This window comes from Anguilla rostrata, chromosome 18 (assembly GCF_018555375.3).
Source record: "Anguilla rostrata isolate EN2019 chromosome 18, ASM1855537v3, whole genome shotgun sequence".
NCBI classification, from domain to species: domain Eukaryota; kingdom Metazoa; phylum Chordata; class Actinopteri; order Anguilliformes; family Anguillidae; genus Anguilla; species Anguilla rostrata.
In genome coordinates, this window is record NC_057950.1 from 18,479,595 (window position 1) to 18,498,509 (window position 18,915).

At 40.7% G+C, this 18,915-nt stretch overlaps 1 protein-coding gene across 5 annotated transcripts in view; it reads left to right on the forward strand.

The window, feature by feature from the left end:
• Positions 1–18,915, forward strand: part of mlip (muscular LMNA-interacting protein) — a 40,013-nt gene that overhangs the window by 462 nt on the left and 20,636 nt on the right. For 2 of the 5 annotated variants that reach the window (XM_064317368.1, XM_064317367.1), the window contains exons 2-3: positions 12,545–12,673; positions 17,661–17,828. In XM_064317368.1, the coding sequence (XP_064173438.1) occupies positions 12,545–12,673; positions 17,661–17,828 (297 nt within the window). Of the gene's footprint in view, positions 1–378; positions 529–9,730; positions 9,939–10,985; positions 11,139–12,544; positions 12,674–17,660; positions 17,829–18,915 lie in introns of those variants that run through there. The other 3 variants (XM_064317369.1, XM_064317372.1, XM_064317371.1) reach the window with 3 other exon arrangements.

An 18,915-nucleotide genomic window follows, 5' to 3' on the forward strand; every position in this document is an offset into this window, starting at 1 on the left:
GGGGCAGAAGGGGGTGCTGTGTTAATGTCAGTGTGTGTGTTTCGCCATGCTTATGTTTGTGTGTGTGTATGTGTGTGTATGTACTGTATGTGTATGTCATGTGTGAGTGTGTGTGTGTGTATGTGTGTGTGTATGTGTGTGTATGCTGTGTGTGTTGCGTACATTAAGGCCCTGAGCACATGTGATCTCGTAACTGTAAAGGATTAGTGGTGCCATTGACCTTCATGGCTGCAAAGGTCTCTCAAGTCCTACAGTGTAATTAAGCGTGCCCTGTGTATAAGAACGCACTGCTTCATCAGGGGTAAATGAGATTACAAAGTCCTTGTTTCAGTGGGTGTGGTGGAATGTAGATGCAAAAGAGTTGTGGGTGTCTCCCCCGACTTGTTTACTCCCTTCTCATGGGTGGCTAGAGCAGCTCCAACCTGGCCTTGGTTTTGGTTGGGGGAAAGAAACAGACTCCAGTCTAGAACAGGACCTGTGGGGTTGAGACACCAAAGGATAAAATTCAGTGAGACGACATGAGAACAGGTATTTCTCACATATACACCAGGCACAGCTTAGCGGGAAAATGTACTCAAATGTCAGAGATGTTTAACTGTAATGCACAATGCGTTTGCATATATGTACGTTTTACATTTGGGGGGTGGGGTGCGGTGGGGGGAAAGGAATGAATGCTGCAGTACAGTTGAGTAGTTATTCTGTTTGACAACCTTAACGTATCTGATCTGTGATCTGCATTTTTGAGCAGTGTTTAAAGTAATTTTATAAATGCTATCCTCTTCCCAAGGATATAAAAGCCATTGCTAGAGACTGGTAACTAGTCTGGTTTTGACTAATTCAAATTTCTGCTATCTGGTGCCAGGACAGAAAATTTTTTATGAGAAATAAATTAGTACATTTCATCTCAAATGAGACAGTAATACAATGAAACACCAGAGCCAAGCCTTTGAAGTATTGTTAGTGGGCCTTAGTGGAATAGAATGCTTGCTTTGTTGGAAGGACACTGAAACATTTACAGCTGGAGGAACCATATGGCTTTTTAAGGCATTAAAGTGTCTGTAATTTGTAATATGTAACATCCAAGAAAAAGTGAGTTTAATATTTGTTAGCCCTGAACCTGAGCTATTTTTTAAAAATGAATGATGGACAAGAGGCGTCACTGATGCCAACATGGCCTTGGTCAACAAAGAGTACTCTTTCAGGTAATAGCTAATAATAGTGCCCGTTGGTGAAACCTGCTTGAAAATAAGTCTGTTTCCAAAAACTGTTCGGAAACAGACTTTAAAAAACTGTTTCCATTTTAATGGTCTTACATCAATGCAATTATAGCCTTGTACTCTTCAGACGTCGCTTGAGATACTGTATACCCCTTTTCTTCTGTGTCCTCAATTTGGCATCTTTCGAATTTAGAAGTGTGTTCATTTGATTTCTGCTCCAAGAGTCTCTCTGTCTGAATCTTCTTAAATCAATTTGTTTGTTGAAGGAGAATATGGATGTTCAGATATAGATGTTCGGATCGTTCTGATTTTTTCCTGGGTAAATAATTGCAAAGCTGTTCTCCTCTCACATCTATGTTTCTGTGGGTTTGAAAGCACTGCAGCTGCAATTTAACCAGCAGTTATCCATCATTTAGGGAAAACTGCAATTCTCCTGTCCAAGGAAAGAAAAAAAAGTATCAGAAAGACAAATTATGGGAGGCTGTCAAAAACGCAAACAGGCAACTGGAACTGAATCCCCTGCTGCCCATAGTCCACGGACCAATGACCTCCTGCTGTCCATAGCAACAATATCTGTGATAATTTGAAATTTAGCTTGTTTGTGCGTACCGACGATAAGATATAAATGCTGCGTATCACCTTACTGTTGTGATCCTATTTCACTTTTAGGTAGGTGTCTCAATTAAGCTTACTTATTTTTGGCAGGTTGTTCCAAAATATCATGTTTGTGGGTGGGCTGATTTATATTTTAACAACTTTTGTTTGAGTCAAAACATTCCAATTAATTTTTCTATCTATCACAGATGAACAGCTGAAAAGAACGGCACATTAGTTAAATGTGTCTTTGTAGTGATATGGAGAGAGTCATTACTGTTTGATTCTAGGGTAGCCTTGGTAGCAGAGCATTAAGTAAAAGCCTTTTTTTCTGTTTGTGGCTCAAAGTCAGAATTGTTGCAGTTTCTTAACTGTCAACCATTGACAGTTGAGCTAGATTGCCATGTTCTTAACATTGAAAGTTCTGCCTCTGAAGCTGAAACATTCCAATTTGATGCACCTTATGAATGAGACCACAGAAAACACCTTCAAAACTGTAATCTAGCATGGGAAGCAGAGAGAACAGAGTTGACCATCATCTTAGTATGGATAATCTGTGATGCGTGGTCTTGCGCATATCTTTCCACTTAATCTAGGCCTGGAGTGAAAACAGCCCGGGCCGCAATGCACCTTGCGGTCAATCCCTGAACTCTGAGGGGTAAGATAAGTGCCTTTTAAACAGCCAAACCCTCTGTTTGCTTCTCAGAATGGGAAACTGCAGCCATAAATATTATAACAAATATAAAGAAATGCTTTATATTAGTTAATTTATGCAATTTTTAGAATTTATACCAATCAGTCAGTTTTCACTTTTGTCTAAATCTGCTGCAGTTAACTACTGAGCTAATTTTCATCTGTTGTCCCTGAGCAGGATAAAAAATAGATTTTAAAAAATGTTACAGGTTCAAGTGACATCTTGGAGAGGCCTGGGAATTGTGTGGAAGCTGTGGGCCTGGATGATTGGTATTATGTGTCTGTTTGAAGAGGCCAGAGGTAATACAGTGTCCATGTAAAGGGCACGGAGAGAGTGGACAAGGGGATCAAGGTGTTATTGAACAGTTAGTAGAAGGACTGACCACTGGGGGCTCTGGCAGGACCTCCTTGTGCCTCCGCATTTAATTTAACCCCTGCGGTCTCTGTCCTGGAGTGGTACAAGATCGAGTACTGTGAAGCTCTGGGCGGTTTGGGGCTTGAGGTTGGAGGTTAGAGGTCGCTGTGAGACGAAGAGGCTGGCCCTGGAAGCGGTGGGCCACAGCAGCATGTCGGTGGGTGGGCAGGCGGGCGAGGCGAGTGGGCTGAAATTTGATCTAGGTGGGGAGAGCATGAGGGCACCATGGTGATATTCTGAGCCGTTTAGCCTCCAAGAGGGCTGCACTTACTGGCAGATAGGAGAGGAGGACTGTAGCCGTGCGATGTGTTTGTTTATCGGCTGCTATGGGCATTACTATAGCTACAAAGGAAATAAGAGCGGGGTCAGGGGGTGGGCCGGAGAGCGAAGACCGTAAGAGTCATGCAGTCTCCACGGTGCGCACAGGGCAAGTGTGTGAATTTAGCAGTTTTTTTTTTCACTTGTGAGCTTGGCTTCGTGTGTAGTCAGACCATCGAATAATTCATTTAATCCATTATTCATGTCGTTAACAGCATCGTTAACATAAGTGAGGCCAACTAATCTGAAGAATTTAAAGCACAGAGCCCTGGAGCATTCAGGCTTGGCATTGTTGTACATTCTCTCCAGGCGGTAGAGGAAGTATTGCCTCATTACTATCTAACGTTCTTATTTACATTCTCATTTGGTTAATTAGCAGATGCTCTTATCCAGAGCAATTTATTTAAGTACAAACATACAGTACAGGCTCCAGCAACAAACAGGGCTGTCGCCAAGTGGTCAAGATCATAACCAATAGTTGTAGTCAATACATAAACACAGAGCTGATTCTAGGCAGAGTTGAGAAGGGTGGTTGCTTTGGGTGCCATCCGTCTGAGTTGGGGGGGGGGGGGGTGGCACCAAATGAAGCAGGAAAATCACGAGTAAATCCACAAGTCTTAGTTGGCGGCCACCAAAACCCAGGGCTAGAGCTGTGACTGACCTTACAACACACAATTAAATGTGATAGTTTGTGCAAGACGGAGGTACTATGTATATTGTGTCATTAAAAGGCAAATAGTTTAGAGCAGGCGGTGGGCAGCTCTGGTCCTGGAGGGCTGGTGCGTATGCAGGTTTTATATCAGATAGCGTAAATGTTAGGCTTAATTAAGTAATTGAACCCAGAAGTTGCCATGAAAATCAGAAACAGATATGACCATGATTTCCCACCTCTGGGATAGAGGATATAATTTCAGATTACACATACTGTAGGTGGGGCTAGTAAACACATGCTTAGATTTCAGCATTAGGAGAGCCATGATGCAGTTCAAATAGGAGTGTTTTCAGCCTGCACAGAGCAAGACAGTGACTCCTGTCCGGACTGCTCCTGTGTTCTTAATCAAGCAAACAGCTCTGCTGCCAGTGATGATTGCCAGGGAAAGTTCTGATTTATTTTATATTAAGGTCTCCAGTTAGATTCTCTCTGTGGATTTAGATATATAATGCATCTCCTTGCTTTGTGGATTTGATTTTGCACAGCAATTTTCTGTTCTTGAAAAGCAAAGCTTGCTCAGTGCCTTCAACTGCTCCATTACTTACACTCAGAGTAGACACATCCATCCATCCATTATCTATACCTGCTCATCCTGAGCAGGGTTGCGGTGGGTGCTGGTGCCTATCCCAGCGTACATTGGGGGAGAGGCAGGAATACATCTGGACAGGCTGCCAATCCAGGGCACACACACCATTCACTCACACACTCATTCCTATGGGCAATTTAAAGTCTCCAATTAACATAACCTGCATGTCTTTGGACTGTGGGAGGAAACCGGAGTACCCGGAGGACACCCACACGGGCATGGGGAGAACATGCAAACTCCACACAGAAAGAGATTTGAACCGTGCCGTCCATAGAGTCGACACAGCTTTTACTTATTTTTTTCAGCTGGGTGTTTAAATGTCCCTTCGTCTGTCACTGCATCAGACTGGTGCAGTGTATCTGCTGGCGGAGATAGCTTTAAAACATGGTTTGTGTCCATATCCTCATGGGAATGTCTCACTCTATCTCATGGCTCAGATGACAGGTGGCCAGGGTTACGAGGAGAGTTAAAAACTGATCTGCGCGGGCAAATTCAATGTTTCTTACCTAACAATGCATGAGGCCACATATTAGCCTGACACATATTAGCCCAGAACTCGTTTCGATTAGATGTCAATTGGATTAGGGAGGTTTTGGACAGTTTTCTCACAGCCAGCGTACTGGAATCATGTTGCAAATTAGCTTTATATCAGGTTGAACAGTTACTGTCAGACAGTAGAAGAGAAGAGAGGGGGAAACTGTCTAGTTCTACAGCTGTGAGATGTATGCAGAGTGTCGAGGATTTATTCCTTTTCAAATTTTCCCACAGTTCATTACAGCACAGCAGACACACATATGCATACATGTGCAAATGTGCATGCATGCTCCCACATACAGTATGCACCCTCACACACAGCATGTTCCCATATAGGCACCCTCACACACAGCATGTTCCCACATATGCACCCTCACACACATACAGTACATGCATGACATGCATGCATATGCGATTGGGAATTTTCCTGTAGGGCTGCCAACTACCATTGGCACTGGCATGGTCCATGTTCAATGCCAGTAGGTTAGTTTCAGAGTGACGTTTATCTATAATGTGAGAAACCTTACAAAGCCTTGGGCTTACTTACATTGTAGGCAAATACATGCCCTGGGTACTGATTAAAATTTATATATATTTAAATTTTAAGTTATTGTAGTATTATGTGGTGGCATGAAAATGTAGGTGTGATTATGGAACGTGTCATACTTTGATGGCAAGGTGCAATACTGTAATGGCCAAGAGGGGTGAGGGAGGAACAAGATATGGGTCAGTACCAAAGCCTTCTGCTGTCTCCCAAAACCAGGGAGGGCTTCAGGACCATAGATAATCATAGACACACCTATAGGCATGCAGAAACGGCTTAAAGCACTATGCGGTTTGAACCTGTCCAGTCAGAAACAGAGGTAGTGGACAAACAGAGGCTGCCTCATTAGCTTATAGATGCCATTTTGCTGGCATATGGGCATGCTGGCTAGAACCCCCACCTGAGGTGTTGACTGTCACTGTATCTGTGGTGTAGACTTCTGCAGGACACATCCATGAACAATATGCCTTTGCACACTGGCCAAAGGGGTGTCATCACCCACACTGGAATCTAAAGTGAGCTACAATTCACATGTGGTTAAGGGAAATAATGTTGCTGGGCTGCAGAAATTATTGACTGAGCCACAGATCTTGGACTTGCAATGTCAGGAGAATACAGTGAGCACAATAATATTTGGGACAAAATCATGTATATTTTTTATTGCTTTGGCTCTGTAGTCCACAACTTTAGATTCTGAAAGGTCTGCACATGTCATAAATCCCATATTGGTTTATCGTAGGAACATTTTTGAGATCAAAAGTAAGAATAATTTAAGGAAAGTTCTGTGAATGAGGCCCATTGTTTGTAGTTGTTTATTGTGCCTTTGCCCCTGTAAAGGACATGCAGGGCGTTTTGTCTTGTGTGTGTAATGTGGCTGAAATCCCACATCAACCCAAGAGCAATCAGAGAGAGGGAAAAGCAGCAATCAGGCAATTGCTGAGGGCACATTTAAAATGTTGACCCCACTTGCTAATGAGATCAAATGAGATCTGGCTCTAATAGTGTGTTTCATTTTCAATACTTTATTTTTTTTTGGGGGGGGGGGGGGGGGTGTTGGGGGGCAGGGCAGGGCAGTCTAGAGCATATGAAATTTAAATGATAATGACATTTAAATAACTTAATGAGATAATATCTGGCTTGTACTTCAAACAGGAAGAGATGAAGTCTCTGACTGAGTTCTCCCTGAATGTAAATGCGGAGCCTGAGGCAGAATCAGGCACCCGCCCTTGAGCCTGAATTAAAGCCGCTGAGTTTGACCTCTGTGGGGACCGGAGCTGCACTTACATGCTGCTTTGGGCACTTGTGCTGTAATCACACACACGGCGCGATGTGCCTATTTTCACATCACGCCGAGGAAGCAAAGCAATCAGAGAGATGGAGGAATGGTGCATGCCATGAGGTTAAATCCAGACAGCCAATCACACTTCAAACCTCGGCTCTGATGATAGGCTCTCTCAGCTGGAGAGCGCAGGTCTGCCAGCCAGGCACCTGCACCGGCGCCTGTACCGGGTATAGGATGTGTTCATGAGTGCGCCTTCGCTCTGTGTGTGTGTGTGTGTGTGTGTGTGTGTGTGTGTATGTGTGTGTGTCTGTGTCTGTGTCTGTCTGTGTATGTATGTGTGTTTGTGTGTGTCAGTGTCTGTATATGTTTGTGTGTGTGTGTGTGTCTGTCTGTGCATGTATGTGCGAGTGTGTGTGTGTGTGTGTGTGTGTTTGTATATGTTTGTGTGTGTATTTGTGTGTATGTGTTTGTATCTGTAACCATGCACATGTGTGTCTGTTTGTGCGGATGCATATGTATGTCTGTGTGTTTGAGTTTGTGTTTATGTGTGCGTGTGTGTGGAACAGATTTTTAAAATGCTCACATAGTCTCTCGAGTGGGTACACAACCAACAGTTTTGTCTCGTATTTGCACTAATGAAGCCGTCCCCTTTGTGCAATTTTCTCAAGGCGAGGGCCATGAAATCAGTCTTTTACTGACAGAAATGATGGACATGAAAAGATGGAGCCCAGACTTCACTATCTGCTTTATAAAGGGGGATAACAGCTGGAAGATTTTAAAGATTCAGGTCTTCATCTTCACCATATCTGAATTTTGAAAAAAGAATAGTTGATGGAACATCCTGTATAACTACAGATAAACAAAGATCCTATAAAAGCTTCCTTTATTGTTTATTTAACACAATTAAGTACTATTAAGTGATTATTGATTTGCTTTATTAATGCAATGGGATATAATTTATTAATGCTAACTAAGGAATTATGCCTTGTTGGTCCATGGAACCATAGTAATAACCATAAATCACAATCACAAAATATCCTGTCATCAAAAAATGCATCATAGGACCGTTAGGATCTTCATTGACAGACTCTGCTGACTACGGGACAGCATAACTTCTGAACTGTATTTTTAAATAGGATGATGACAGCCAAGCTTGTGATTAAGCACTAACCTGTGTACTTCTATTCAAAATGGCTCTCTTGTTTGTGGTTTTCTGATATTGAGATATTAACTGTGATAAAGTATTCATTATTAATTGTAATAGTTTATTAAATATAAAATAGGAAAACAGCTATTCTACTGATGAAGAAAAAATCAAACTCTAAATGTAGCCCTTCACTAAAGGCAATCCCCCCCCCAAGAAAATTCTGAACATTAATAAAAAAAACTTTCTGAAAGATAAAGAGCTGAGAGAAACATACATCTCTAAACATAACATACTATTGTTCTGTAATAATTTTCAGAAGGTATGCTTTATTTTTAAGTCAAGCCCCTTTTTAACATTTTAAAAGAAATGTTTGAAAATATTAAAAATTGAAAGCCCTCACCCTTTCTATCTTCAGATATTCAGTGTAAATTGCAGCTGACTGGTATCATCAAAGGAATGCATGTACATTCTACTGGCTTTATATGGAACCCTGGTTTATTTTTTAATTTTCACTTTTTACATGGCATCGGTTTGTGGTGAATTACTAAGAATATTTACAGAGCCCAGCACAGGAAGGAGTGCATGCCACACCCTCTCTGTTGTGAGGAGAGGCAAAGCAAGCCGTGATAAATGAAGGCACCTTCTCTATTGATGTTATGGACAATGGTGCACTGACCAATTTCATTCTCTGTCATGAATCATATCCACATTGAGCAAAAAAACTGCCTTAGCACACAGCTATATATCTATACAACAAATACAGATACGTTGTGTTCAAGGCTGATTTTATATTTATAGTATGTTCGTATCAATGTACAGAGACAGTTGAACACAGTTTAAAACAGTTCAGAAATGACAATGTTTACTGTAACTGACAGACGAACAGATCTAACATATCCCTACTGCAATACAAAAAAAAGTAAGACTCCAGAATTGTAAAGCTGACTGGTCTCCCTGCCATTTTAATTAAATATCTAGTTCTTGATTGAATTTAGCTCAAGCGCATATTAACCTGCTCCCTACAATGTGTTCCCAGCGGTAGATTTTTGTTGACCGGTTCTCTTTCAGTCTCATCTGGAGACAAGCGAAGGATCAACAGTCTTTACACATGTGAGGTTATTTTAAGGCACATTAATTGATTCTGGGGGAAACCCCTTATGAGCTCAGCCACAGCTTTTAATAAACGTTGCAGGAACAGACAGTTCCAGAAGGGTACGGAAATCATTTAAGAGCTCAGTAACTGCGGCCCCCCGCATTGGTTTCTGAAAGTAAAGGAAAACCGCCAGGCTAATCCTGTCTTGTGGCAAGGGGAGGTTGTTTTCTTTTTTTGGGGGTGGGGGGCAGATTGATTTCTTCTTGCTGAGTTAATCAACAAATGTGCTCTTTAAAGATATTTGATTCGCAGCATGGACTGTTTAAAATGTGAGAAATACAGATTTTTATTGCCATTCTGGTATGCTGTTTTGGTGTAATATTTGCTGCCTTGCAGTTATAAATAGCAGTTATATTTGGACCTCCAGTGGCCCTGGAGCTTGAGGAGTCACTCTCACTCAGATTTCTGTGTACTCATACCCCAACTTCACCCAAAATTGTGTGTGCTCATGCCCCATATTCACCCAAAATTGTGTGGGCTTATGGTCAGGTCCCATTCTAACTCAGTATGTGTGTCTGTGTGTGTGGCGTAGTGTGTATGTGTGCGTGCGTGTGTGTGTGTGTGTGTTTGTGTGTGTGTGCATGTGTGTGTGGTGTAGTCTGTGTGTATGTGGTGTAGTGTGTGTCTGTGTGTGTGTGTCTGTGTGTCTGTCTGTGTGTTTGTGTGTGAGCTCAGTATGCAACTAACTCCACTATAGACAGTGATGTCACCCTCAGAGCCAACCAGCCACTCCCCTCCCTCTGGTAAGTACGCTATAAATGTGCTAGTTTTAATTCCTGAAATGATAACCTCTTGAGCGTAATGAGCTGGAAATGGCGTTCTGGTCTGAGTGTGGATTTTACAGTCATCTACTCTGTAAGGTCACATTATGTCAGAAATAGATAAATGCACCTGCAATAAGTTAATATACTATATTTATTCATCAACTACCAAAACAGGGCCAATTGTCACGCAGGTGATGCTTTCAGTTTACTGTCAGCTACTATGTGACAATGACTTCAGCTACCTGATTGGCAGACTGATGGATTGACTTGGCAGGGGAAATCACACTGTGATCCTGAATGCTAAAGGAACGGTAAATAATGCAACACTTGTACCAGCACAAGGATAATTTAGCAGACAAAATAGATAGGGATGATTGTGTCAGACACATATCCAGATAAAATTTGTCTTTCTTATGCTTTCCCTATTTCTCCCCAATTTGGAATTCACAATCATGTTCACACTGCGGCCCCCCCAGCCGCCAGCTTGGCAGAGCACAGACGAGCATGTGCTCGGTTCTGCAGAATGTGATGTCATTAACGTTTCTTCCTCTCGCTCCATGGTCAGCAAGCGGGCTTGCAGACACAAAATGAAGGATGTTTCCTCTAAATAAGGTTGTATTTCAACATTTCTTGCACTCTAAATGCCTGAAATTGCTGCTCAATCAAATGAAGCGTGAACACTGCCCACTCTGGAGATTCGTACGCAGCACTCCATGTAACCAGCAGGTCTACTATAAACCTTACATAGTGGCACAATCATATCCACATCAAAGTAGGACTTTATAAAGAATTACCTGTATTTAGTTAAGGTTTTCTGTGTAAGCCACTATTTAAGATATAATTGTATCATAAGACCATGTTGTAAATGAGACCAGTGGCCATCTGGGATTTTCACAGTAAATACAAAAACCAATGGAAAAATCCTGTAATACATGGTCAGTATCAGCATGAGTCAGTCTGTCTTCCAACAATTCTCGATAGTTTATGCACTGGATATGAGTTGGGGAGGATTTTTAGTCCTCCTACGTGCTTGTAGTGCTTGAATGGAGGATCTGTTCTGACGCATTCCATTCTGTGGAACAGCCCTAAAGGAGTCGAGGAATACAACTGCATTTTTTTTTCTTCAATCACGAGGCTATTTTCCACAGTTCTAACTGGCCTTCCCAGAGCAAGCTGAAGGTAAACTACCAAATTAATAATAACCTTTTGAATTCTCAATCATATCTTTAGTGAGCTGGGCCTTCCAGTTTTGATCGTGATGCGTACAACTGTGCAGAACTAATAAAAAAAGGAAGCCCTACTTTCGAGCAGCATAGTAACAGAACAAGCCGTTCTCTGAGAAACTATGGAGAGTCATTAGCAGAGAAAGAACTCCTTGTTTCTTAATAGCGGAAGAATGCAATCTGTATTATAATGCATGTTAGAAGGTGTGATTTATGTGCGTGTTGGGGAAACAGGTGGAGGACGCGTGCTTTGTGCGGTACATTGTGTCTTAGACAAGTGATCTGAAAGGGTAATGTCAGGAACACATTTCAATCACATTATCTCACAGTGCTCTGCTGAATCATGGTTATGCATAAGTGATGCTTATACGTGACAATATTAATTTTCAGAATGATTGCAATATGTTGGAGATTTGTAAACATTGATATATAATTCAATGGGTACAGAAAGCGTAATATAAAACATTAAAATGAGAGCTCTATCATTCAAAGAGATGAGGGAGAAGAATGTGATTGTTCTCATGGAGATTGCGTCTTGTTTTCTAATGGCTTAAATAGGCTGCAGACACACTGGACTGTATTTAAAAGTTTAAGTTTGAAACTAATTGTTGTTTTAATGATATTTTATTGATTTAATTGCTTGAAAAATACTCCTATTTAAAGTGATTGTATAGGTAAATCTGCGATTGGCTTCAGACAGCATTGTATGGAGTTATTATGGTATAGTATGTATTAAGCATCAGCAACAGTACAAGAAATCAATGGCAATACTGACATATCAGTTTAAACATTTCCATCTATTATTATGCGGGGATTAAATGGGTGAAGTTCAGTTTATTACTGGGCTCTGAGCTATTGGATCCAGGTCCTTCATGACATCATGGCCAATAAATTTTTCAGTCTTTCTATCTCCTCCCATTGTTTGAAGCAAATAAAAGCATTGTGTCCTGCTACAACAGCCTCTTTGAGTCTGAAACACATTCCTTTGCCATAGAGAATTGTTGTCTACTTTAAAATGAACATTTCCATTTCTAAAAGGTGATACTGTGAGTGATAAGTAATGGATACACCAAATATAAATGCACTCTACGTTTTTACTGTATCTTTAACATGACTGCCAAAGAGTGTACCATCAGTAAAATGTGATTTAGTAAGAAATATGACAGCACCCAGTAATAATATTCTAAAAGTGATTTTGTTACCATGGGCTGGTAATCTTTCCATAGGGGAGACATACTGTACACTATTGGACATGCCATAGGTTACTGCACAGGTTAGTACACAGGCTAAGTTCACATGCTACTCCATAGGCTGCTATATTGGCTACCCAGCAGTAAAATGTGTCTCCCTTGCCTTGTACAGTTCCCGTGCGAGGTGACCACCGTCAGGCTTGTTTCATTCTCCTTTGTGCCAGCCCTGAAAAAACTGCCAACTGAAAGCACCGTAACTCTGGGAGAAGAGGAAAGACAGCCGATGAGGAGATCGAATGAGGTAGAGTACGGAGCATGTTTTCCATTCATATTATGGATTTGCTTTTTGATATTTCTGCTATGTTTTTTGAAAGCAGCATTTATTAAACAAACCACAATTAGATTTGATTTTGCAGTCAATGTAATCTGGAATTTGTCATCACAAAAACCCAGTGTCTGCATTTATCAACTGTCATTATGCCATAGCTGTAAATAAAAACTATAGGTCTGTTCATACTTCATGTTCATTATGATGACATTATGAGTTTTATTTTCTACCTGTGAATGAGGCATGATGTGGTTCACTCTCCCTACTTTACTTTGCAACGCTCTTGACCTCATACAGTACTCAGATGACATGCATGGATGTGTTTGGAGGGTGGGGCTTTGGAGGGAGAGCTAAGGGGAGGGGGTGGAACTTTTTTTTTATTTGTTTTTTTTTATTTATCTAACTCTCTTGCTCATTTCTCCAAACTTACATATTGCACCTTTAAGAAAGATAGGATTTCTGCAAGCTTTTTCTCATTTATATTAGTTATCAATTGGTTATTCAACTATGGACTGAAACATAAAAGAAAAAAAATTAAGCTGTCTCACTTTGAGACAGCTGCATACAATTTGTTCACGTGTCAGATAGTAACAGAAGACATGTTTAATGTGAATAAGCAATAATGGAAATCAAGGCCGCTTACGGAACCAGCTTGGCCCCTCAATTGTGTATGAAAACATTACCTAACCTTGTTTTTCATCTTAAGTGTGTTGCTTTTTATTATAACATTTTTTTAAAACACAGTCCACATCTCAGAAAACAATACACAGGTGATAGCATGTCATTCTGAGGTGTCAAACTCAATGTGAAACAAACACTTGGATTTAGATTGGAGCACATCGCATTTCTTTACCAAATCTGCATGTGAAAGTGAAAAAAAAAATGCAATTACAGTTTTGGGGCATGCTGAAAGGTGTACGCTGTCCATTTAAAACAGTCAGAAACAGCCAGTCTCATACATGCACAGAACGTACGGTTATATTTGGACAGTGCGCTTTCCACACACAAGAATCTGTAATGTAAGCAATGAGCTGACTGTAGATGAAGAGATGACAGCTGGGGCGTGGTTTAGCACTGCTGTATGCGCATGTATAGACTGTGTCCCAGAATACTCACCAGAGTGAAAACAGGAATGTGTAAGCAAACCGACAGACATCATGCCAACAACATACCACCATGCCACGCTGACTTTTAGCATTCTTGACATTTGAGATAACGTGATTAAAATCTGAAAAATGTTTTCTTTACAGATATTTTCTGCATGTTTGGCATAATATTTCTTAAATAATAAGAAGAAATATTTTGCCTAATATAAAAACCTTATGAAGGTTCGAGATTCATTTTGGATATATTTTTCCAAAACGAATCTTAAGATATGTGCCTTAGTGGAAATAATTGACTCCGCAACGGTCATTTGAGAATTAAAAGAACAGCAACAACAAAAAACAAATCAAACATGAATGACACTTTTTCCACTGGCTGTTCTTCCTGTGACAAAACTAAAGTAGGCACTCGAAAGCCACAATTATGCTGCTTTTGAAGAATTGCAATGACATGTTTACAAAGGGTTATTAAGTCAAATTGTTGAACCCAGGAAAGTAATTAAAGGCCTGGAAATGCCACAGCTGCTACTGCACTCACTATTAATATTTATTTACTTGACACTCACTCTTACATGCTAAATACCATAGCTTGCATTTTATGTATACCTTCCTCAGGAGGACAAAAACAGTGTCCACTTGGGAATTTAACCTTCAAACTTTCAGCCAGTGTCACACTGCCACCACTGTGGAGCCCATTTGCACGTAACACACAACAACTGTGCTCTCATGCAACACGAAGGGATCATTTAAGCTTTGGATGATGTGCCTGACACCTACTGAATAATATATAAATCAGTCAATCAGTCAATCAAGGACCTGTCTGAGCACTGCACAAAATTCACAGTAAAAACGGAAGACGGAACCGAGATCTAATCGTCAGTAGTGATGACATTAAAACCAATGACTGATATGTGCCTCCATTCCAGCACTTATTGCACTTTGTATCACCGTCCTGATGTTGTAGCTTGTAATGCCCACTAGTTTGACTTAGCATAGGTCAGGTCAGAGTAGTGTTCACTGTGTGAACTGGACTTTGTGTTCTTGTCTATGAATAACTGTACAAAATGAATATTATACCTTATCGGACCTGTGATTTGCAGTTGTTCCAATGACCTTTCGTATGCACTTTTGTACGTTGCTTTGGATAAGAGCGTCTGCCAGATAAATGTAATGTAATTTACTGTGGAATGGCCCTGATGTAACAACAGAACAACTTTATACAAAGGAAGCTCATCCATTAATGAAAGTTCAAATGGAAAACGTGCATACCCTTTTTTGGATTGGGAAAAAATGACACCCACTCAAAAAAGTTAAAACAAAGACAATGGGCTTCCTCTCGCATTGTCTGCCTTTTGTCTGCCCCCCTTTGTAGCACAGTAGTTTTGCTGCAGTCTGGCCCCTGTACTGATTAGTTTCTCTGGACAGATACAGAGTGGAGAAGGGATCTTTATTACTGGTACTGGGGAACCACAGGGTCTGCTGTTTTTTGTTGTTAGTTAGTGCTTAATTGAATAGTTAAAGCGAATGATTTTAGACCGTTTCAAAGTCCAAAACAATAACAGTACATCTGCGCATGCTCTGCAGTGAAGCTCCATGTTTAAATAGCCGCTAGCACTTTTGTAAAGGTCTTCCCATTATTGAGCAGCAATAATTCTTCATGGTAGGTTCTAAATTAACTAGCTAGCTATGTAAATAAATAGGATATGACAGCTAGCTGTGTGAATGTTTGGTTGTCTGTGGCAGGGCTCCTTTGAAAAAGAGACCTCAGAGCTCCATGCATAAACAAAAGTTAAAAATTAAAAAAATTAAAACTGTTATCTCACTATGCTAGCTCACGTTGAGGTTTAGTTATTGACTGTTCAATATCAATCTGTTTTTTGGTGAGTTATTTTTTGGAAGTTTTTGTGAGTTTATAAAGGGTTTCTTTAAAGTTGACGAGTTTTCAAATTTGCAGGAACACCTTGAAGTCACAAAGCTAGTAGCTCCCTAATGTTTTGGTGTGGTAGGGTGTGGACGTCTTTGTCACCAGGAACATAAGTGAAGATCACTAGAGTAGAGTGTATCAGCTGGTGTTTGACTTCCGCTGGACAGCTACAGAACGGAGTGTTTTTGAGTTCAATTTAAAGTGTAATTTAAACAATGAAGACATTTCAGATTCCTGTCGACAGTCAGGGACATGATTTAATTACTAAAAGACCTTGGAGCTAAATGCATGGGCCCCTCCTATAAATGATCAGTGTGACTGGGTAGCCCGCAGCGAACTGGAATTAGAAGATTGGGCAGGTATGCCACAGGTGACACATCTCGTGCTCTGTAGATAAGGAGCAGAAAATTTAAATTCTCATTTGACATTTCACATTTAGTTGGGGCACCAGTGAAGACTGGGTTTGGTGATGTCATATTTGCTTTGTTTTAGTCCTTGCGACACCTTTCTGGTTAATGGGATCTCTGTTTTGGTTGTGCGTATACTAGTTTTCATACCACTCAGTCTTTTGCTCAGTTAAAGATACTGAAAACATTTGTTTGTCCTTAAACCTATCTTGATTAAAATGCAGCTGTTGGAACATTACTGGTAGCTTTGAGTTGGCTCCTCCTCTTCCTCAAATGGTTCAGTTTCAGTGATCTGTTGGCAGCATTTAAAGATCTTGCTTTGATTTCACCAGTCAGTCTACAATATCATTAATTAAAAATGTAACTGCTTTCTAAAATGATTATTTTGCACAGGGTGTATTACACAAAATTAAAGCGTTTGTCTGAGACCTCATCTGAATGATTACAAAGTGCCTTAATGAATATTCATTAGTTGAGGCACGCTTATCTTCTTCAAACATGCTCTGGCCTCAGAGGGCATATCCTCATATGTCTGTTATTCAGAACAATTAACAACTTGTTACACTTGCTGAATTACAATTATGACTGGAAGAGAAATCAGCATGTATGTAGAGACCCTGGGGCTCCTGTTCAGAGTGAATTGGAAAGTGGACACAATAGAGTTTGGGTGGTCATACAGCAAGGTACTGCAATGGAACTGCCCAAAGGAGACAAGCCAATTCTTCTGAGCTCTTCTGTGCAATTAAGGGGCCAAATTTGTATTCTGTGATATGCACATTTCAATCTCAAGGGCACAGCTGTTGCCTTTTTGAGGAAAGGCCAAGGCCCACTCAAAAAGTAAATACTTCTGTGTCTAACCCTTTAGACAAATATATACTGAAATATGGACTTATGTTTTATTACAACAAAACAACCTACTAATAAAAAATTCTGTACCCAGGAGAGTATTTATGAAATGTCAATGGAAAGTATGTCATAGTGTACATTTTTTCCTCTTCACATTAATCTTGTGACCTCCGCTGCTCTTGACCCCAGAGACTGGGAACCACTAATCTGGAGTAAATTAGGTACCCCATGTGAGGATGTCTGCTAAGCCGGTGATGTAATCTCCTGGTAACAGACAAGGCACAGGAATGGCCATGTGCAATGCTCACTGGGTATGAAACACCTATAACTGATCAATGAGCAAAGTTCATTCTGATGTTCCTGACTGCTCTAAACATCTATTGTTTTGTGCCAAAGGATCTATGTACTCTATGCTTTCTTGGTATGTCGCGTTACAGTCTTTGTCTAGGTTGACATTTCCCCCATAAATGATCAAATTAATCAAAACTCCACTATATTACTGCTGAATGACCGTAGTAATTGGTAAGAATATCCTAAAGTAGAAAATGGACTCTGAGTGGGCTGTAAGTTTTTAACAGCCTAGAGTGGTGAACTGCGCAGCAAATTCTGTCTTAGTTTTGGTCAGAATGCTCTGTTCTGATTGGCCACCTTCTTCTGGTGGGATTTTGTGTGTTCTCCAGTATGTAGGGATGCTGAAGGAAGCAGCCGCAGGTCAGACCATGTCTGGGGACGGAGTGTTCAAGGCGGATTTTGTGTACGTTGGTGGTGATGTGGACGAGGGGGATCCCGGGGATCGGCGGACCCGGCTGGCCAAGGAGACCACAGTCAGACAGGAGGCGCACTCTCAGGTCAGACCCCTTTTTTTTTAAACAATTAATTCGGTCCGCAAACCCATCTGCCGATTCGGGAGAGGGTAGACATCCACGATTTTGATCTCATCAGCTTCTTTTCACACCGCAGACTACAGCTAGTCTCGCATAGACCAGAGGAAGACCTTTCATAAACGACTTTCGCATTTGCATGTCGCCCTGTGGGGCTATCAGCCGCAGGTTGCACTGGGACCATCCAGATTCGATCTGAGGTTGTGAGGTTCAAACCAAATGAGCTACCCAGTAGCCCCCAGCTAACAGCTCATTCTGAACTTACAACTTTTGAAGTTATGCATCACCTTATCCACGATAATGGAGAATACTAGAGCATGGTCATACACCTATTGTCCTTGGGTATGCCCCCCTGTGGGTTCGAACATAACCCCCACCAAATCGCAAAGATAGATGCAAACTATTCAGAAGATGGTCGTGAAGAACCCGAGAAACACGATGAAATCCAAATATACTCAGAAGATCATTACTGGAAAACTGGAAAAGACAATCCATTCACAACCACAGTCAAAGACTCATCAAAGTTTTTTCTTTGACCAGCTGTGGTGTACAGATGCACATATTTGTTCTTTTATGAGTAACAGGCTATATCTGTGATTCATTTATGAATGTATTTCTTATGTTGTGGGACATTAAAGAGATGAATCTCAGAGAAGAGGGAGCTTTCATCATTTCAGGAACATTGCTACTTACATGAAATTTAATAAAATGTGCTTTTGAAGATGCCAATTCTGAAATCTGTCATATGCCAATTTGAAAAAAGATCAAAAGTATAGTGCAAGAATATAGAGTTAAAACATAATAAATACGGTCTATGTCTGACCTAACTTCTCAAATGTCTATATTTTATATTCTATTGTATGTCAGACATAAGTTATTAGCGTTTTGGTGATAAGGACAGGTTTTCCATATTCTATTCACTCTTACGGCGGTATTTGTGGAAAGAGAAATAATCCATCCTTGACCTTCCAATTATCAGTAATCTTGAAAAAATGAGATTCATGATAAGAGAGCAGGAGTCAGCAAATGTACTGTGTTTGAGAATGAGACTCGG